This window comes from Rhinolophus sinicus, linkage group LG06, assembly GCF_036562045.2.
Source record: "Rhinolophus sinicus isolate RSC01 linkage group LG06, ASM3656204v1, whole genome shotgun sequence".
Classification (NCBI taxonomy): Eukaryota; Metazoa; Chordata; class Mammalia; order Chiroptera; family Rhinolophidae; genus Rhinolophus; species Rhinolophus sinicus.
The window spans coordinates 159,918,216-159,938,474 of NC_133756.1; the positions used below are offsets into that span (position 1 = coordinate 159,918,216).

A 20,259-nucleotide genomic window follows, 5' to 3' on the forward strand; every position below is an offset into this window, starting at 1 on the left:
CTGCTGCTAGGGCTCGGGGGCACTGCCACTTTTTGGTGAGTACCCTTAATGCTGCCCACTTCTGAAAACCATCTCTTCGCTATTAAACTCTCATTTACCCCCACTTGAATGTTTCACATGATTCTTGAAATTACAGGGACGATAACCTGGTCTTTAACTTTCCCTGATACCCCCACTCCTTCCTCCACCTCCGATCCCTCCATTTTTCTGAACTTTCAGAAGAGAGATCCAGGCAGGGAGGCCAGACACTTACAAAGTTGTGTTTATTGGTTCCTTACTGCCTCACAGAGTGTCAGAGTCACCCCTCCCAGGAATAGGGCATTTGAGGAGATAAATACTTATTTTGCCCCCTACTCATTAGTAGGGGGAGGTTTAATAAAAATAGTAATATAATAATAATAATGACTGTGCTCAATAATAAATGTTCCCTATCATCCCCTAATACATAGTTGGTTGAAGCTTTGAGAAAAAGGACCCCTCCCCGTTTCTGGGAAGGGCCAGAGTATGCCTGGAGACCGTCCAATGGCCCCGTTGGGTGCCCATCTCCCACCAAGTAGCCCTTATAAATACCCTCCCCATCCCATCCCTGTCTAGGAATTATCTTCTCCTATAGACGGATTAGGTGACAATGTCAGTTGGCTCATGGAGCCTCTCCCTGTTCCCAAACCCCACAAGCTCTTCCCCAGAGGGAAAGGACCCTGGATATGTATTCCCCCAGTCCCCTCTCCCCCGCTCCTCTCTTCTTGTCTCTCTCTACCCTTCAGTGTCCTCCTTTATCCCTCTCTCCTTCTCCTCTGGATGGCTTTCCCCTCCTTCCAATCACTATGACCTCCTCCTCCACTTGCTTTCTCCCAACTTCCCTCTCACCTCCTTCACCTACATCCTTTCCCCTGCTTCTCTATCTTCCTTCCCTCTGGATTAGAGCCTGTCCTTCCTGACTTGACCCTTGCCTCACTGGAGCCTACACAGTCCGCGGCCAAGACCCCAGACTGCCCAAGGGAACTGGCCCGTCTCTGTCCCTCATCCCGACTCTTGCTTACAAGCCTCCTAGGGCTTGGCACTGGAAACGAGAGCTTTGGCACAATCACCCCTGGACCCCAGGATAGAGGGGCCCCGAGGGCAGAAGGGGGGCCATTCTATTCCCAGTGGCTAGTACAGGTTGGGCTGGGAGTAGAGGGGAAGGGTGGGATGAAGGCTGGGAGTCAGGCTCCCCAGGTCCTGGAAACCCAGACCAGTCTCCCAGTCGCTGCCCAGCCCGGGCTCTCCCTGAGTCCGAATTTCCACACGTCCCGGACCAGCCGGAGTATGGCATCCCTTAAGCTCTCTGCTCCCTCACATCTCTTGGTCCTGGGGTTCGGGTGTGCCCTGCCAGAGGGTGTCAAGGGGAGCTCTCTGCTTCAGGGGCTAGGAGGAGACTCCGGGGCCTCTCTGAGACCTGTAGGGGAAAGAGAAGGATGTCAGTGTGGAAAGAGGAAGGCAGGACTCTTTCCCCACCAGGCCAGTGTCTCGAGAAGCCTTCCTAGGACCCATCACCTGCTGCATGCCGCAGGGCCCTTGGAGGACGCCAGCTGTGAGGTGGGGGTAGGGGTATATGAGAAGAAACTGGTGAACTCCTACTTAATGCCGGAGCCCGAATCAACGTCTCTTTATTCATTCACTCCATTCTTCATTCAACCAACAAACATGCTTTACTTTGGGCAGAAGACAAACTTGACCCCCACCATCAAAGAGCCCACAGTTGAGGGAAGAGGACTGGCACCCAGACAAAAACCATAGCACCGCAGAATTGACACGGAATGGGGGGAGGGAGGTGGGCACCGAAGGTGGTACGAGCCCCAGGAAGGCAGTGACCACTTGACCAGGCAGCCAGGTGGTCTTTGGCGGTGATATTGGTGCCGAGCATTGCGGGTGGCCAGGGTATTAATCAGGTTGAGGATAAGAAAGGGCATTCAAAGCAGGAGGGACAGCAGGGCCAAGAGCCTGAAGGTGTGAAAGAATATGGCAAGTCCCAGGGCTCTGAGTGGCCTAGTGTGGTTGGAGTGGGGGTGCCAGTTGGAGACGAGGCTGGGAGGTGAGTGGGAGCCTCCCCATCTCCTCTTAGGTCTTCCACTGTCCGCAGCCAGAGTGGACTGTTCCCTCTCACGGGCTGGGCCTCTGTTAGGAATCCCAATAGCTCCCCCTCAGTGGCACTGTCCTCATGTGCCAGGCACTATGCTGAGGTGTCATCACCTCATACAGGTCTCACAATAATAACCTCATTTTACAGGTGAGACAAACTCAGGGAAGCTGGGCACCTAGGCTGGGGCCACACCAACCTAAGTGGGGGACAGTCAGGGCCAAGATTCCCCCTTCCAGCCCTCTGCTGCCCCCCGCCCCCGCCTGCCCGGCTGTGGGGTGAGGCAGGTAAAAATGTCTGCATCTCTTAGGATCCAGGTAAGGGATGGGCTGTTTGTTCTCTGGCCTCAGGTCCCAGTAAAGACCCTAATACAGAACAGAACTGCCTGTCCTTTGAGTGGGGGAGGGAAAAGCCACTTGGTCACCTGTGTCAGGGAGGCTGCGGGGCTCAGAGATCCCTGGGGACAGGACACGGACTCGCTGGACAGAGATGTCCAAGGCTTCCTCTTCACTGTTCCAGGAGCAGGATGAGGGGACAAAAAAATCCAAGGTCAGATATAAGGGGTCCAAAGCGGGTGGAAAAAAGGGGGAGGAACGTGGAGGTACCGGAGGTTGTGAAGCTGTCCTTACTGGGGTCTGCCTTCCCGTCGCTGCCCATGGAAGCTGGACGCCGCGAGGCCTCTGAGAAGCTGTGGGGCCGCTGTGGGCCGGAGCCGCGGGAACCTCGGCCCTTCCCTTCAGGAGCCTGTTGGGGGACCAGTCCCAGGTAAGCAGAGGCCTGCGACTGGCTCAAGCGCACTGGAGGGGCCTGTGATTGGCTCAGCCTCACCTGGGAGGCTTGTAATTGGCTCCGGAGTACTCACCCGGGTCACGTCCTTGGCACTGGACTTCCCGTCCGTAGGGCCCACGTGCACCAGGTGGTTGAAGTTTGTGGGCGGTGATATAAGCTTGGAGCGCACAAAGGGGTCTTTCAGCATCTCCCTGCGGGCAGAGGGCGTAAGGAACCGGGCAGCGAAGGCGAAGTCTCTTCATCCTCCCCGCGCCGCTGGGGCGAGTCTGTGCTTCGCCCCGCCCCCAAGAGCGAGAGGCCCCGCCCATCAATTGCATCGCGCACGCGCACCTGCGTTGCTGCTGTTTCTGCTCCTCAGACACTCGGAAAAAGAAGCGGCGCTTGCTCTTGGTGCGGAACAGCTGGCGCCGGCTGTTGTCGGTAAGGTCCGGGATGTCGAACTCGTCCTTCTCTGTGGGAGAAGCAGAGAGCTTGGCGGTACTCACAAGTCCCCAGGGTCCCAAACCCACACATGTGCACAGGTGAGCGCACACATGCCAATACACGTACACATATGCACACACACTCCCTCACCTGCCAGCCGGTTCCTGAGGTAGGTCAGGCGGATCTTCTCGGTGCCATAGAGGAACAGGGAGCCCTCTGGGTTCAGAAGTCGCACCTGAGGCAGCAGACACTGAGGTCAAGCCATGCTACCCCACCCTACCCCAGTCCGGCCCCAGGGGTCTTGGCAAGCCCTCACCTTCTTGAGTGGCACCGTCTGGACCCATTCTGCTTTCCTCACGTCAAACACATCGATGGAGTTCTCACTGAACAGCGTCAGGTAGGGGGCTGCATAACCTATAGGGTGGAAGCTGCCTGTGCTGTGCAGCCCTGGGCAAGTGGAGCACTTCTCTGGGCTTGTTTGCTGCTCAGTACCATGGGGAACACCCTGTGCCCTGTCACAGCACAATAACTTCCTGTCCTACCAAAGGCCCTTCTTCTGAAGACTCTCCCAGTCGCCCCACCCAACCTCCATAACAAATCAGAGATAACAATCATGGAGCGCCACTCTGTTCCACGCCAGGCATAGTTCTAAACACTTCGCACATTTTCTCTCCTTTAATCCTCAAACAGCTCTGGGCAGGTAGTTATCACCCCTAACTTCCAGATGAGACACCAGAAACCCCAGAGCTAAGTAATGGGCAAGGTCACCCAGTGGTGAATGAGAGCTGGGAACTGGCCCCGGGCTGTCTGGGTCCAACTCCTACATGGTGACTGTCTGTGCTACACCCAACCCACAGGCCCCACCCAGAAGTGCCATTGTTCATGAAGGGAGCTCTATCCCTCCTTTTAAGCCTATACTCCATCCTACCAGTTACCTGTGAATGTGCCAGACTCCCCCACTCATTCATGCCTTCCTCCAAAAAGTAATAGCCCCTGGGGTGTGCTTGCCTGGGGTGGGTGCTCGATGTGATGATGAAACCAGACCCAGCCCATGTGCAGGCCCCCAGTGCACCAAACCAGTCATTACAAGGAGATGCTAAGAGCCAGGGCAGAGGTCTGAACAAAGAGGTGGGAGAGCAAAAGGACCAGTGATGGGGAAGCACAAGGCAGGGGGCCTGAAAGCAATAATGACAATGACAGCAGTCATGCTGGTCATTTATGGAGGGCCTACCAGCTCCAGGCCCTGAGCAGATATTGGGGCTGGACTTGCTTAAGAGTTTGCTGAGTATAAAGAGGAGAGCAGTTCAGTCAGTCAGGCAGGAGGAAGACGTGAGTGAAGGAATGGAAGAGTAAGACCTCCTGCAAGCCACCCAGGGGAACAGGATAGGAGGGTACACACCGGTTTCCAATGCCAAGCTCAGGAGTTTGGGCAGGACCCTGTCTTCCTCTGACGTGTGGGATACACCACAGGGGCCTGGCCCCACCCACCCGGCCCTCCACAAGCCTTACCCCAGCCCGTGGGCACTGCTGGCCATAGCAACTCATGGAAGCGAGACTTGCGGCCGGTGCTGTCCACGTAGACCCCGGCAGTGGTGAAGAGCAGCAGGAACTCACTAAGGCTGAGCTCCACGGCACCCAGTGCCTCGCCTAGGCCCCCACGGGATGGTGGCAGCTCCTCAGGCACCAGACCAGCCCCCAGTGCTAAGGGCGCAGCCTCGTTGAGCAGCGGGTAGAGCGCAAAGGCACCAGCTGCCCCTATACACAGCCGGTCGCCCAGCAGCTCCAGGCTCTGCACAGGTGCTGGTGCCTGCAGCTCACGGATGCGGCGCTGCCAGGGCCCCGGGCCTGGACCCAGCTGGTAGCAGAGCACTTGGCGCTTGACGGCTATACACAATACAGGGGTGCGGGCCTGCAGGATGCGCCCGGCTGCCAGCACCTGGCAGCCTCGAGACTCAGGGATCTTGGCACCTGCCACCTCTGTGCTCTCCAGCTCAGCCAGGGCGAAGAGGCGCACGCTGGGGCCGCGGCCACACAGCACAACCAGAAGGCCTGCAGTAGGGCTCACGGCCAGCTGCTGCACCCGCCGGCACTCACCCACCTGGAAGATGTCTGTGGGGTTGGCGAGGGAGAGTGTCACCATCAGGTGTGTGCGGAGCAACCCCCTGCCCATCCTCTTCTGTCCCCCGGGACTGAGCCCCACCCACACAGGCCCTGGCCCAGACAGGCATGTACCATTACTGTGCAGGTGGATCACAAACAGCCCCTCCTCAGTGCCCAGAGCGAGTCGATCCTGGTCTGGTGGAGGGAAGGAGAGGGTCAGGGGTCAGAAGGCCTGTCCAGAGGCAGAGACTGGGCAATCTGCCTGCTCTCTGAACCCCTGTTTCTCCTAAGGACATGGAGACGGCAATCCCATCCCTGTGTCACTGAACCCTTCTGTCCCAGAGTCTGGACTGGCTCTAATGGGTAAGGGCTGTGTGGACAGGGGTTGGGTGAGAGGCCCCCCCACCCCAAGATGTGGGACTTTGGGTAAGTCATGTCACCTCTCGGAGCCTCAGTTTCCCCTAATGTAAAGCGGGGACATTCATGGTACCTTTCTCACAGAGCTGCTGTGAGGCTGTGGAGATGAAGCAATGCAGGATGAGTGTTAAGCTCACGGCAATACCTGCTCGACAAATGCCCTTGTGCTCCCGACTCATGACTGACACAGGGGACCTGGAGGACCCACACAGTCTCTCCTCTGGCTCCTGCCCCGAGTCCCAGCTTGCCAGGGGAGAGGCTGGCTCAGGGCCCCGGCTGCCGGGGAAGCCAGGGAGCACCGCTTCCTTGTTTTGCCCCCAGCTGTCTGTCATGGAGGCCGCAGGCTCCTGGCTGAACACAGCAGCCCCACGGGAGGTGGTGTGAAGCTCAGGTATGCCCAGGCGCCCCCATGATTGCCCAGCTGCTAGTAAGAAAGCTTATCTTTTAGACTGAAATTCTTTTAGATAAAGCGGAAATGGAGGCACAGAGAAGTGGAGCAACAGAAGCCAGGCCCCTCACTCCCTAGCCTCGCTCCTCACACAACCATTCCTAGGGGACAGTCGAGGAGGACACACGTGGGCCAAGACAGAGCCCACAGCTCATGGCTGCAGGGACTGGGCAGTGACAGCGGCCCTCGTGACTGTGGCGGGGCCAGCACCGTCTCTACAGGCCCTGACTCCTCCCCCCAGCCTGCCTGGGCAGGTGGCAGCCCCTAGGCTCACCGATGATGGCAGCACAGAGCGTGTGAGGCAGCAATGGCAGCCCATTGTCGTAGGCCTCCTTGAGTGTGTACACAGGCCGGGGTCTCGGTAGCGCGTCTACCAGCAGCCGCTGCAGCTCGCCCAGCACCTGCAGCCAGCGCTCCCTCTCACCCTCAGTCTCTGCCAGCAGCAGCACGTTGCACATGGCAGGGGGCACCGTCAGCTGGGAGGCCGTCACCTGTGGGCAGGGACCCAGGCTGGAGGGCCACAGGCCGAAAGAGGGTCAGCTGTCCTTCCTCCCTTCTCTCTCTCTGGGGGTTGGTGCATACTAGCCCTGATGTAAGCCTGCCGGGCGCAGAGCTAGCTGCCGTCTTACAGGAGGTGAGGAGCCAGACAGGGGGGTCAGATAATCACACGGACAACTGCAGAGCCCTGACGGGGGCGACTGTAGGGGAGGACGGGGCACTGTGGGAACACAGAGCAGGGCCCCCAACCCAGGCTAAGCAGGGAAGGATGATGTCCCAGGGGAAGAGACATTTCTGCTGGAGCCTGGGGGATGAGTGCAGTAACCAGGAATGGTCCAGGTGGTGGAGGCGCTGGCAGGGGGCCGGCCAGAGGGAACAGATGTGAAGGGGTCCACGGGCGCAGGGCACTTTCGGAACTGGAGAAAGCAGGTGTGGTCAGAGCAGAGAGAGGCTCTGGAAAGAAGCCAGGCAGGCTTGCAGGATCAGAAATGTGGGGCCTCAAGGCCACGGTCAGGAGTACACTGAGGGTGATAGGGACACAGAGGAGAGTCCTAAACAAGGCAGGACACAGCCAGCTTCATGTACGGAAAAGTCAGCGTGCTGCAGGATGGAGCAGGGGTGCACGGATCAGAATGGAGGCCAGGGTAGCTGTCCATGTGGAAGGGAGGGGCAGGATGAAGGGGGCAGCCATGAAGACAGAGAAAAGTAGCCAGAAGCGGGTCAGAGTGGAGGCGGAGGGTGGTCAGGCTCATCCCACCCCAACCGCTTACCCTAAAGATGCGTGGCAGGTCCTTGGATTGGGCATGGATAACGTCAGGAGCCAGGACAGGGGTGGCTGAGAACTGGGGGTCCCTGGGAGGTCCATGGAACAGGTCAGAGGTCGCATTGCCCCTGACTGCACCCCACCCATCCACTTGTCCATTGTCCCACGCCACTGCTTGGCACCCACCTCAGATCCAGTGCCTGCAGGAGGGCCCCGCTGGCCGGGCTGAGACGAGGGTCTGGGGCGTCAAATAGCAGCAGGCGTGAGTCACTGAGGGCAGCATATACCCGCTGCCAGCCCCGCCGGACGCCGGAGGGCCGCGGCACCTGGGGAAGGCAGGCATGGCAGGGCCCGCCAGGCCACAGCCACTGCACCCGTCCTCTCCCTCTCTGGCCCCAGCTTACCGACAGGAAGCCCTCATAGGCAGTGCCTGTGCCTGTTTCGGGGTGCACTCCCAGGGCCGTGAAGAGGAGGTCAGGGGGCACGGGGCAGGGTGGGGCTTGTGGGGCACAAGTCGAATGACAGAAGTAGCCGCAGGCTGTGGGGAAAGCAGGAGACACAGATGGTTGAGGCTGGGTGGGGACAGCCTGGAACCAGGATTCTGGGTGTTCCAAGCCCCAGCTTCCCTGAGGCCATGGTGGCACCTGAACTGTCTTCAATTCCCCAAGTGAGAAAAGAAAAACCAAAACTGAGCAGTGGAAGACGGAGCCTGGGCTGAGAAAAACAGCCTGGGTGTGTTAGGATCAGGGCCACTTTCATTCCCTCCACCTAGGGGCTGTAGCTGGTGTCTGAAGGCGGGTGCATGGGTGGGGTGGGGGTCTCACCATCACAGCCCAGGCCCTGGCGGCTCAAGCCTAGCATCAGCGAGGTGCAGCGCAGACACTTGGTGGGGGATGGGAAGCTCCGGGGGCGCAGCAAGTGTGAGCCAGGCTGGGGAGAGGGAATGTGGCCATGACTCACGTCTGACCACAGCCTCCCAGGGCCCTGCGCCCTCCCCCCCGCCCAAGGCCACCCTTAAGTGTCAGGCGGGGCCAGGGAATGAGCCAGGTAGCAATGTGAACTCTGAGCCCCAGCAAGTCTGGTAGCGCTCAAACTCACTGCCTCCACCGCTACCCCCAACATGGCATGCCAGCCATGATGCACGTGGAGGAAGCAAGAGGGTCCACTGGAAACCTGGCAGAATGGCTCGGTTCTACCCTTGGTTCTTGGTTCTACTCACCCCCCCTTTCTAGGCACTGACCTTTGCAGGAGGACCTTCTGAAGGGGTCGTGGTAGCAGCAGGTGCTCTGGGGAACACAGCCTGCAGTGGAGAGCGAGCAAATAGGTGAGAAGCGCACAGGGGGAGGGCCCCCCAACTGCGGGTCTCCGGCCAGTCCTTACCCCTAGGCGCAGGCTGCTGCGGCCCTCCGGCCTCAGCTCTGGCTCCAGCACAGGCCTTGAGGCTTCTCCTGAGATGCCAGGGTCCTTGGCAGAATCCTTCTGGGGATTGGGATGAGGGACAAAGTCAGCACCCCTGTGCCTCTCCCCCTCCCCAACCAGCCCCTGCACCCAGTTCTTACCTCTAAGCTCCGGAAAGACAGAAAAGGAATCAGGGAGTTTGAGGGCTTGGCATCTGTAAACAGAGGGCATGGGTCACTGGGGTTGGGGTCCCTGGCCCAAACACTATTCCTTTGGAACCAGAGACCAGAGGGGGGTCTCAGTTTCCACCTCAGTAAAATGGGGCAATGACTGAAGGATGTGGTGGCCTGGCATACAGCAGGTGCTGGCTAACCGATGGTGGGGGAAGCAGCAGAGTCTGAAACAAACTCTTGTGTCCACAGCCCTGCAAGGCCGTGTGGGACCCCCTTGGTAACGTGAGGCTGGAGCTGGGGACTTCTCCAGGCCAGGCATGCAAGCAACCACTCACCTCCCGGCCTGCGGGCCTGCAGCTCCTCCCGAAGTGCAACCAGCTCCTCCTGCAGGCTCCGGTTCTGCTTCTCAGCCTCCTGCAGATGGCTGGGGGAGAGCAGGGTGAGGGCTTGCCGCAGGCCTCGGCACGGCATGGGTCCCAGGCCCCCTCTGTAGCACCTGCCTCTCCTCTCACCGCTCGGCCTGCAGCTGGGCCTCCTGCGCCTGTGTCAGCTGCTCCTGCAGGCCCTGCTTGGCCCGGATCTCAGCTTCCAGTGCTGACTGCAGCTCCAGCCTGGCAGAGGCCTCCATCTTCTGTAGGCGCCTTGCCTTCCACTGGTGGTCCTGGTGGCCAGGGGGCACCCATGTAAGATGCCCCTGGGCTTGGCTGCCTCAGAGACCTCCTCCCACCAGAGCACACCACAGCTCATGCCACTGGGCCAGGCTCAAAACCCCGGCTCTGCCACTGAGCCACTGTGAGCTTAGGCAAGTCACTGATCTTCCGTGAGTTGTGTCCTCATCTGAGGAGTGAGTTTACTGGCAACCCTCCCCCTCAGGGCATCTCTGGGGCTCACCAGAGGCCGGGCAGGGAGCAGCTGGGTGCCCATGTTCCTCAAGGACTCCAGCTCCTCGGCCATCTTGGTGGCCAGGGCCTGCAGGTAGCCTCTCGAGACCTTCTCATCATTCACCCTGATTGGGAAGGGGACTCGGGGTCATGCGCTGGGCCCTCAGCTCCCCCTGGCCCCGCCCCCAGCGCCAGCCCCGAGCCTATGGCACCCACCAGCTGAGGATGTCCGTGATCTGGGCCTCCCAGTTGCCCTCCGTCTCCCGCCGCTCACCTTCCAGCCGCTGCCTGTTCTGCTGCTCCCGCTCCAGCTCTTCAGTCAGCTGGGGGCCGGGTGGGGGGGGCTCAGTCTCCAGGGGCCCCAGTCCCTCTGAGCCCTGCCTGTGCCCACCCATGCTCACTCACTACAGCCTGTCTGCCTGCTGTGGGCACTGCAGGACGAGGGAAACAGCCCCGGGCCCTGGCAGTTCTGCCCCCCCACCCCCCCATGCAATCCCCTCAGACCTGCTGCCTGGCTGTCTGTCCTGCCTTCTGTCTGCCCTGCTCACCCGCTCCTGCTCCCGGCTCAGCCGCCGGTTCTCCTCCTGTAGCCGGCACAAGGCCTCCTCCTTCCCACTGGAGCTGGGGATTAGAGAATGACTCCATGACTCCCAGCTTGGGCCCTCACGCCGTCCACCCCCACCCCGGCTGCCCAGCTCACCCGGTGCCGCGGGCCTGCTCCAGCTGGACACGCAGGGCGGCCACCTCCTTCTTTAGCTGTGCTTCCTGGGGCCCAGCCTCAGGCAATCCCATACCATTGGTCTCAGAGGCTGTGTGGACGGTCTTGAAGACATGGAGGCGGGTCAGGCCAGGGGCCCGAGAGCCACCGCCCACCCTACCCCTGGACACAGGCCTGGACCTGAGTGGGGTCAGGTCAAGGGAAGTGACACTTGGCAAAGGGTAGGACATCACTACCTGGACCCGGGAAGACTCCTTCTCAAGGCTTCGCTCCCGCTGTCTCTGAAGCTGTGTTACCTCCTGGCTCAGGGTGGCCACCTGGGCCTGCAGCTGCGATGGGGTACAGAGGCAGCCAGTGCTGACCTTGTCCACCCCAACCCTCTACCTGGCCTTGCTACACTCTCTCAGGCTCTGGCAGCCCGAGGAGGAAGGGAGGCAGTGAACCCCCAGCCCGCTCCACCCGGCCGTCATCCCATTGCTCAGGCCTCTGCCAGCCACAGTGCGGGGTGCAAAGGCACGTGGTGTTCCCAGAACCTGGAACCAACTCCCTGGGCTTCCTCCAGCCATGCCAGGGGTCCCGGGGGCAGGGACCTACTGCTGTCCCCACCCACCCCCGTCACTCACCTCCCTCCGGGCAGCCTGGGCTTCCTCCAGCTGGGAGGTCAGGGCCTGGTTCTGGATGGCCGTGGCTGCCTCTCTCTCCTGCGCCTCCTGCAGCCTTTGGAGCAGCTCCTCCTGCCGCCCCTGGGCCCTGCAGAGCTCCGTCTCCTGCGCCTGCAGCCCTGCCCGAGCCTCAGCCAGCTCCTGGGGCATTCGGGTGGGGGTGGGGAGGATAAGGCCTGGAGTCAGGGCCAGGACCTCTCTAGCATCAAGCCCGGGGCCACTCACCCACCTCACCAGGCCCTCACCTGGACGAGCTGGTGGTCTCTCTCCAGCCATAGGTCACTGTCCTGGCCTGGGCTACCAGCAGGGGGCCCATCCGTCTGGGACAAGGGGGTCTTGTTGTCCCTCAGCATCTCTGCCAGGAATTGTCACTGAGACCCACACATACTGACTGTCCCAGCCTCAGCCAGGCACGCCACGTGCAGTGTCTCATAGAACCCTCATCACAGCCTGGGAGGTGGGTCTCCTTGGTCCATTTTCTACATGGAGGCTCAGAGAGTTTCAGATAGTTCCCTAAGCTCATACAGCAAGTACAGAGCAGGGGCATGTCCCAGGTTGCACTTAGCTGTACTGGGAAAGCAGGTCAGCCTCCGAGGTGAGAGTAAGAGGAAGAGATGGGGCGAGGGTGGAGGGTAGGGATACCTAACAGCCTGTCCTGTAGAGTCTGCACTTCATTCCGTAGCTGCTCCAGCTCCCGATGGTTTGAGGGGATCTGCAGGTCCTCTGAAGTGGGGGGATGCACTGTGAGTAGTTAGTCCTGCAGCAGTAGCCTCCGGGTCAGACCCACCCAGCCCTGGCCCAGTTGGCTCCCCATACCTTGGAGCTTCTGGCTCAGCTCCATCTTCTCCTGCTCTAGACAACGGAGCTTCCGCTCCAGGGCAGCCAACTGCTCAGAGCTGCTCTCAGGGCCCGGACTGGGGGAGCAGGGCAACAGAGGTTGGCAGAGACCCCACCCCCCCAAAGCTGCCTCCATTCTGCTGCAGCCAATCATTCGTCTACCCAAGAAACACCCACTATGTGCCAGCTCTGTACCAAACCTTGGGCTCTATGTCGAGAAGAGAAACAAATCAGACCAGACCCTACACTTGGGAGGCTCCAGGCTAGTACCATGGGCAGCAGCCCAGGGCAGTGGCTCCAGTGTCCCCCAGGCCCAGGTTCCAGTCCCAGCGCTGGCCCTTACAAGCTGTGTGACCATGAACAGTCACCTAATATATCTGAGCCTCGGTTTCCTTACAGGAAAATGGCGATGATAATAGGACTTCTTCCGAGGATTGTCAAGAGGACTCAGTGGTATGGGCCCTGCGGGACCCATGCCTGGCACACCATGGGCACTCCATGAGTGCAGCACACAGTGGGAGATCCTGAGTGTGGCACACAGTGGGAGATCCTGAGTGCAGCACACAGTGGGAGATCCATGAGTGCAGCACACAGTGGGAGATCCTGAGTGCAGCACACAGTGGGAGATCCTGAGTGTGGCACACCATGGGCACTCCATGAGTGCAGCACACAGTGGGAGATCCTGAGTGTGGCACACAGTGGGAGATCCTGAGTGCAGATCAGACATATTTGCTTACACCTCGGAGCACCTCCTCTCTCAAAACCTTGCTGCAGTTTCAGGCCAGCCCTACAGATGGAACTGGATCACCTTGCCCATTTTACAGAAGCACAAAGTAAGGCTCGGGGAGCAGTAGGGGCCCTTCCAATGCTAGGCCTTTGGATCCGAGTCCAGTACACTCCCAGCTCGCCATGAAGGGTACTATGAGGGCCAATTGCTGGGGTGGAACCCAGAGGGGATATGGGCAGGGCATCACCAGGACCCTGAGGACATGGAGAGCTACTCTCCTGAGGGCTCACAATGTGCTTCCTGAGCGCCTGTCACATGCAGGCACCAGGTGGGACACTCAGCCCCTTTCCCAGGGTCCTGACAGATTACGCTCCCAGTGGCCTTCAGGCCAGGCAGCCGCCAGCTTCTCACAGGTATGTGGGGACTAGACTCACCAGCCCGAGGTATAGGTGAAGCCCACAAATGGCAGGTGGTGGCCTGAGAAGGTCCCGTGGGAGGGTGGTGGCAGGGTTCCCTGCAGAAGGAAGGGAAGGAGAGTCAGTCAACAAGCGTAGCTCCAAGCTGAGACTTGAGACCCAGGAGACACTCTGGGACTAGGAGTGTCAAACTCCTCCTTCTCAGGTGGGATCCTAGTGGGAGTAACATGGTCCCTACCTAAACGGACCACAATTCCTATGAGTACTTGAGGTTATGACCTTCCAGATGCTACTGGGAATCTTCTTCCTATACGACTTCTAGTTAATAGGTGACGTGAGGTCAAAGGACCTTCACTTGGCACAACCCACCTCAGGGCAGGTGAACCATAACTCCCATGAGCCTCTGGGGTCCAAAGGCTTCATCCCCAGCCTAGCAACTGCTTTGGGGAACTTCTAGGGGGTTCCAGGGAGGGTCAAGGAAGCTTTTCTACTGTAGCGGAACCTGCCACTCACTGGATGGTTGACGTTGTCATCATCCACGTCAAAGTTGGAGGTGTCCATGGGCCCGCGAAGCTCAGGGATGTAGGGGGCAGTGCTGGTTGCCAGCCGCTCCCAGTCCACACCTTCGAAGAAGGGGTGGTTCCGGAAGTCATCCAGCCCTCCGCGGCCCAGACGCTCCTCCTGGCGGCACAGCAGCTGGCGGATCAGGTCTTGGGCACTGGCTGGCACATCAGGCACATCTGGGGGGAACTGGAGGTGGTCCTGCAAGCCCAGGGAAGGGGTGTGGGTGGGTATGTGGGATCCCACCCCCGCCTGGGGGCACCACCAACCTCTCAGACACAGGAGTCCCGCTCCCCTCCCAGAACCCTGGAGCCTGGCAGCCAGACCTCATGGTTCATGATCTTGCCATAGGTTTCCACCAGGGATTCAGCGTAGAACGGGGTTTCTCCGAAGAGCAGCTCATAGGCGCAGACCCCCAGCGACCACCAGTCGCACTGTGGCCCATAGTGGCCCTTGCCCTCCTCCATGGCCTGCAGGATCTCAGGGGAGATGTAGTCAGGCGTCCCCACTGCCACCGACGAATCCACCTGTGGGTGGTGGTGTTGACAATGCCTTAAGGACAGTCTCGGGCTTGGCTGGGCCTGCGAGCCCCTCCCCATGGCCTGGGTCTGGGCCTGGAACCCCCACTCCTTAGGGCTTGGCTGGCTTGGGGCTCCCATCTGGGGCCTGGGCCTAACCCTTCCATGCCCTGGGAGCCTGATGCTCCCTGCACTAGGCCTGGTGCTTTCCAGGCCCCTGGGAACTCTCTTGACCGGGTGTCTCCTGCCCCCACTATGGGGTGGGATCTTTACCATGCCACTGTTGTTGAGACGTAGGCAGGAACCAAAGTCAGCCAGGCGGATGTGGCCATTCATGTCCAACAGGATATTGTCCGGCTTGACATCCCTGGGGGAGGCAGGGAGAGTGAGGGCCTGACCCGTGCATGTGGATGTGGGTTTAGGCACATGCCTGTGTGTGCACGCATGTGTGTCGGAGGGCTGGGGCATGGGAAGGCTGGTGGCCAGGCCTCCTGGCTCCCAGGAAGCAAGAAGGTGGTTAGATTGGGGGAAGGGATCCATACGGACAACCTCTGGAGGCAGCAGGGTGTGCTGTGGGGGACCAGGGGTCAGATGTCCCCATGTAAGGCTCGGCCACCCACTAGTTGAGTAACCTTGAGCCAGGCATGTGTTTACCTGTGCTAAGCCCTGACTTCCTCATCTGTAAAATGGGACAATAGCAGCCCCCCTCACATAAGGTTTTTGGGGCGAGGATTCAAAAGCATCACGCATATGAAGCAGCCAGCACAGGGCCTGGCATGTGGTGAGGACTCAGCAAATGTCAGCTGTCCCCAGAGATGTCAGGAGGGGCTAGATAGGGCAGTGGGGGCTTTGTGGGCCCCACCTGTGCACGTAACCCAGCTGGTGCAGTGAGTGGACGGCTAGCACCATCTCAGCCAGGTAGAACTGGGCCAGCTCAGGTGGGAGGCGGTCCTCAAAGCGGCTCAGCAGCGTGAGGAGGTCCCCGCCGGCGTAGTAGTCCATCACCAGGTACTAGATGGTGGTGGGTGGGGGCAAGAATCAGACGGAAATGGGGGGTACCTGCCCCATGGCCCTACATCCCAGTGGTCCCTCAGTGCTCTGAGAGGCAGGGCTGTGTCTCCAGCAGCTCTGGAGCAGCCAGCTCCCAGCCAGAGCTCAGACAGGAGGCTCCAGGCGCTCGAGCTAGTAGGGAGGGTGAGCTGGTTGGTCCCAGGAGGAGGGACCCAGTGCCTCTGGCCCCCAAGGGCCTCCTTCTTTGCCCCCAGGCAAACCCCTCCAACCTTGCCCGGTATTCTCACCAGGTACTCCTCGTCTTGGAAGGCATAATGCAGAGCAGTCACCCAACGGCTATCCCCCTTCACCAGAACGTCCCGCTCTTCCCGGAAACAGGCTGTCTATAGCAGGTTTGGGGAGCAGGAGGTGGGGTGGGATCAGAGCCCAGGAAAGCCCCCCATTCCAGCTCAGGGGATGGAGTGAGACTCAGTAAGTCTAGAAGCTCAGATCAAGGTCACCTGTGTGAGCCCAAGCCCATGCTCTATGGCTCTGGGCCTCAGTGTTATCATAAGGGAAATGGTAACAACTCTGCTTGCTTCTAAGAAGGGCTAATTGTGAGGAAGGAATGGGGGAGTGGGCAGCTATTAGGGATGAATCCTCTGTCTGTTCGGCAGCCATGACCACCCCTTCCCCTGCATGCCCTGTAGCCTCACTGGCCACACCCGCCCCTGCCCATTTGTAGGGTGCCAAAGTCCCACCAGACCCCAAACTGACCTCGGCCCTCTTAAGCATCTCCCATTTATGCAGCATTTTCATGGCAAAAATCTGCCCACTGTCCCTCTGCCTCACCACGGCGACCTGAGGCCACAGAGAGCACTGGGGTCAGCCCAGCCTGGGTGCAAACACCATCCTCCCACCTCCTCCAGGCCCTTTGCTCACCTCCCCAAAGGCGCCTCGGCCGATCACCTTCAAGATCTCAAAGTCATCTCTCTGGAGCCGCAGCTCTTTCACCTTTGTTACGAAGGGGCTGGCTAAGGGGACATAGAGTAGGGCTCAACGAACCTGTGGGGAGGGCCCAGCTCCCTCTCTCACCGGGAGAAAGCCAGGAGCTGCAACTCCCATGAGGCCAGGGCAAGGATGACCTCCCCAAGGACGGGGAGGGTTGACGGCCGAGGGGTTGACAGGCACTGCGGCCCATTCAGCCATGATCAGGGCATCAAGGTGGGGTCCTGACCCTGCTGACTACCTGGCTCCCAGACCTCCCTGAATCCATCACTCCCTGGACCCCTGTCCCCAGATTCCAGGCAGCCTGGATCCCAGGGGCTGATGAAACTTGTAGTCTCCCCAGCCTGGGGGCTGACCCTGGCTGGCCAGGTCACCCTGGGGCTGATGGGGATACCATTCCCACCCCCAGCGCACAGTTCTTGGCCACCTAGCAAGACCAGGCCAGGGCCTGTCTTGGGAAACTGGACGGGCAACATTCCTTGTCCCCAGAGAGGATTCTCTGCCATTGAGGAGCTGTGGGCACGTCTTGGGACCCTCTAGGCACAGAGGTACCTGGCTGAGGATGAGGCCCGGGGCAGCCCCAGAGGACAGGGGTTCTGCAGGGCTCTGCAGGATAGGCTCCATCTACCCGAGTGGGGCCTCTTGGTTGGCATGCATAGCTAGGTCTGCCCAGGTTCTCACAAGACTCAAAGACAGGGCCAAAAACCCTCTCCCTGGAGCCTGACGCTGGCACTGGAGGGTGTGAGCACTTAGGATCTCCTCCAGGCCTGACCAGCCCAACCACTCTGAGCCCTGCCTCCCTCTCTGGACTTGGCCTTCACTGGGCTGAGAACCTCCTTCCTCAATCCCTGACACTCCCACGAGGGGCACCTCCAGCCACTCCCAAGCCCTTCCCAGGCCTGGAGGAGGGAACTGGGGCCTGGAAACTTAAAGAGACAAGAGTGAGCAGTAGGGGTTGGGGACAGCTGCAGTCTGGCTCCCTGCCTCAGTTTCCCCCACCAGGAGATAAACCCTGCCAGCTGGGCGGGTCTGTGTGTGGGACAGAGAGCTGCTCCACAGGTTTATCAGGCAGCACCCCCGCAGCAGGGGTGGAAACCTTATTACAGAAATTAATTGTCTCTTTCCCAGGTCTGTGTGTGCAGCTGAGAGGAGCAGCCACAGGCCTCCAAGGGGGAACCAGGCCTGGGTGGATACCCATCCGCCAGACAGGGGCCAAACCTGGGGCCTGTAGCCAGGAGGATCCAGGCCCCGAGGACAGGCTGCCCAGTCCCCTCGCCCTGCCCCAGGGGATGGGGGCTCTGGGAAGGAGCAGGGACAAGTTGGGGCAGGGAGTGAGTCACCGCCCTGCAAGTTACCTTAGGAGATGTCAACAGACAGGCCCCCACGCTGGGGTCCCAGGCAGAGGTGCTAGAGGCAGGCAGGGAGGAGCACATGTGTGTGCAAACACACACACGTGGGTGTGGGTGTCACAGGGAGTGATGACAACACAGTCAGACACACAAATAAGTTGCACGAGTCTAGGAGGAGGGCAGGCAGCAGAAGCAGGGGCCTTCTGACTACCCTCACCCTGGAGGACAGGGCTAAGGCTGGGGGCCAACTCAGTGGCATGTCTCAGGCCCCCAACTGTGCCAGACTGGGCCATATGCCTGCCCAGAACTCAGGAGTGCCAGGAACGATAGTCGCCCACTGGGCAAACACCTGCCTCACCCACTCTCCAGGCCAGACCCTGTGCCCTCCCCCCATGGCCGGGTGTGACCAAGGAGCCCTGGGGTTGGCGCCAGTGCCCACAGTGAATTCAGGGTCACCCCGGGTCAGCCACTCCCAGTGACTCAGATGAGTCAACCAGGAAGGGGTGCAGACCCACCTCCAGCCAGGTTCTCCTCCCTGGCCCTGGGGAAAAGCCCTCAGGAAGCCTGGCCAGCAGCTTGCACAAAGGGGCTGAGGTTGGTTCCTATATCCAGCCTGGGGTGGTCTTCTATGCACAGAGATAGAAGTGTGTGTTTGTGGGGAAGTGTGCAATAACTACAGATCTGTGAGTGGAAACATGAATGTGTAACAGCCAGTGTGGTCTGCAGGGCAAAGCGTGGAGCTTCCTGGGTCTCCCCATTAGCTGTATATGAGTGCCTCCGTGCATCCATGTGGTATGTGGGAGACCGAGAGACCATGTGTGTCAGTGGGTGCCATGCCTTGGAGTCTGTGTGTGAGTGTGTGTTCTCATGGGTCATGAGGTGTGTGATGTGTGAGAGAGGAATCCTGGACGTGACTGTGTCAAGCATGTATTGTGTACCTGCATCAAGTAGGATCTATACCTGGGACCAAGTTTATGTGAGTCTGTGTGATATGTGTGTACACGTGCCAGGTTCTGTGAGTGGGAAGGAGAGTGTGTGTGCGAACGTGAGTGAGGGTAAGGTGTGCAGGTGACTGAGAGACCCGCGGGGTCCGGGGGCACATGTCAGGGCCAGTTCCAGGCATCTTTGTGTGTGTGTGAAAATGTGTGGGGGTGTGGCTCCCAGCGGGAGGGTCTGTGGGCGTGGAGCGCAGAGGGAGAGGGTCCCAGCACAGTGCCCTTGGGTCCGCCCCACCTCAGTCCCGCCTGTGCCACTCACCCCAGCTCAGGAACTGCGCCACGTTGCGCTCCCGCCGCAGGGGGGCGCTGCTGAGCTCGTGGTGCAGCCCCAGCAGCAGATCCAGGAGGCCGTCGAGCCCCGGGCCGCCGCCGGCCTCGCCCCGCGCCAGCCGGTCCAGCGCACGCAGTCGCCGCTCCATGGCTGCAGCCGGAGCCCCACGCCCAGGCTAGAGCCTGGCCGCCCGCATTCCCGTCCGTCGGTCCGTCCGTCGGTCCGTCCGTCTGTCAATATGCCGGTCCTCTGTGCGTCCTCCCCCCACCCCCGCCCTCCCCGCTGTCACCTTCCTCCGCCGCCGCCTGCGCGCCCTCACCTGGGCGCCCCGCCCCGCCCTCCGCCCCGCCCCCGACAGACGGGCAGGTGCGCGCCGGCCAATGGGAAATACGACTGTAGGTGAAGGTGGGAGGGCGGAGACGCGCTGGGGCGGGGCCAACCCTTGGCCAGGAAGTGGGGGGGCGGGTCCCGAACAACACTATCTCCTGGGCGGGGAGGGGGAAGGCGGGGTGGTCCCAGGGAGACCGGAAAGGCCACCTAGACCCCCGCGCGGTCCCAAACACAGCCCTATCTGGGTTCTCGCCAGCTCCTAACCTGGGGGGGGGGGATGCCTGGGGTACTGCAACTTTCCTTGCCCCGTGGCCGCCCTCTCCCCCAGTTCAGGGAGAGGGGCTGGGTACGCCCGCGGCCCCGGAGCCGGATGGGAATTGTAGTCCACTCTCTCCCCGGGATATCGACTGCGCTTGGCACCCTTCTCCAAAAAACTCGCTAGTTTCTGATTTCATTTTATTTGTATCGTACAGCCGACCTGGGAGACAAGTAGCTGAGACAGGGATGGTTACACCCATTTGGCAGATGGATACACTGAGACTTGGGGAAAAACAAAGACAAATTGTGGGGGGCTGAGGGTGAGGAGGTCCTGCAGCTAGACCCTGCAATGGGGCTGCATTGGTAACTGCACTACAGGCTTTTAAAGCCTGGGCGGGAGCAGGGCCTGAGGCCGGCCAGGATCTTAAAAGACCAGGAGAGGTCCCAGCTGGATTGGAGGAGGTCGGGGGGAGGGAAGGGGCTGGCTCTGTCCAATAGTATTTCTGATTTCTGCCCAGCTGTCTCCAGCTGGACTGGACCAGATGCCATGGGACTGTGGTTCTATCCAAGAGGAAGGATCAAAAGGTGGGGGTTTTAGTGGCCTTAGACA

At 60.2% G+C, this 20,259-nt stretch overlaps 1 protein-coding gene across 4 annotated transcripts; it reads right to left on the reverse strand.

Annotated features, from left to right (window-relative positions):
• Positions 1 to 246: 246 nt before the first annotated feature.
• On the reverse strand, positions 247 to 19,355 carry CDC42BPG (CDC42 binding protein kinase gamma). Of its 4 annotated transcripts, none has more exons than XM_074336640.1 (38): positions 19,050 to 19,337; positions 16,378 to 16,469; positions 16,213 to 16,296; positions 15,744 to 15,839; positions 15,308 to 15,456; positions 14,719 to 14,812; positions 14,254 to 14,454; positions 13,880 to 14,128; positions 13,385 to 13,464; positions 12,203 to 12,300; positions 12,029 to 12,109; positions 11,632 to 11,741; positions 11,348 to 11,527; positions 10,961 to 11,053; positions 10,707 to 10,828; positions 10,555 to 10,627; positions 10,223 to 10,329; positions 10,017 to 10,131; positions 9,638 to 9,786; positions 9,461 to 9,549; positions 9,114 to 9,166; positions 8,935 to 9,033; positions 8,795 to 8,854; positions 8,379 to 8,484; positions 7,959 to 8,092; positions 7,741 to 7,880; positions 7,562 to 7,643; positions 6,568 to 6,784; positions 5,919 to 5,942; positions 5,561 to 5,623; positions 4,838 to 5,437; positions 3,645 to 3,742; positions 3,479 to 3,563; positions 3,236 to 3,356; positions 2,979 to 3,096; positions 2,746 to 2,860; positions 2,541 to 2,626; positions 247 to 1,435 (listed from the first exon to the last, which is right to left on the reverse strand). In XM_074336640.1, exons 1-38 carry the CDS (start codon positions 19,207 to 19,209, stop codon positions 1,379 to 1,381), a joined length of 4,680 nt encoding a protein of 1,559 aa, XP_074192741.1. In that variant the 5' UTR covers positions 19,210 to 19,337; the 3' UTR covers positions 247 to 1,378. The 4 variants fall into 4 exon arrangements, with proteins under 4 accessions (XP_074192741.1, XP_074192743.1, XP_019593164.2 ...); XM_019737605.2 differs by having other exon boundaries at positions 1,247 to 1,435; positions 2,722 to 2,860; XM_074336642.1 differs by lacking the exon at positions 5,919 to 5,942 and having other exon boundaries at positions 19,050 to 19,355.
• Between the last annotated feature and the right edge of the window lie 904 nt (positions 19,356 to 20,259).

Excerpts from the sequence above, each read along its gene's own strand:
- CDC42BPG (XM_019737605.2), bottom strand. The coding sequence starts at position 19,209 with ATGGAGCGGCGACTGCGTGCGCTGGACCGGCTGGCGCGGGGCGAGGCC. Across the intron at positions 7,644-7,740 it reads CTGCAGGCACTGGATCTGAG|GGACCCCCAGTTCTCAGCCA; the intron begins GTGGGTGCCAAG and ends TGGACCTCCCAG. Across the intron at positions 1,436-2,540 it reads CCGCAGCCTCCCTGACACAG|GTCTCAGAGAGGCCCCGGAG; the intron begins GTGACCAAGTGG and ends TTTCCCCTACAG.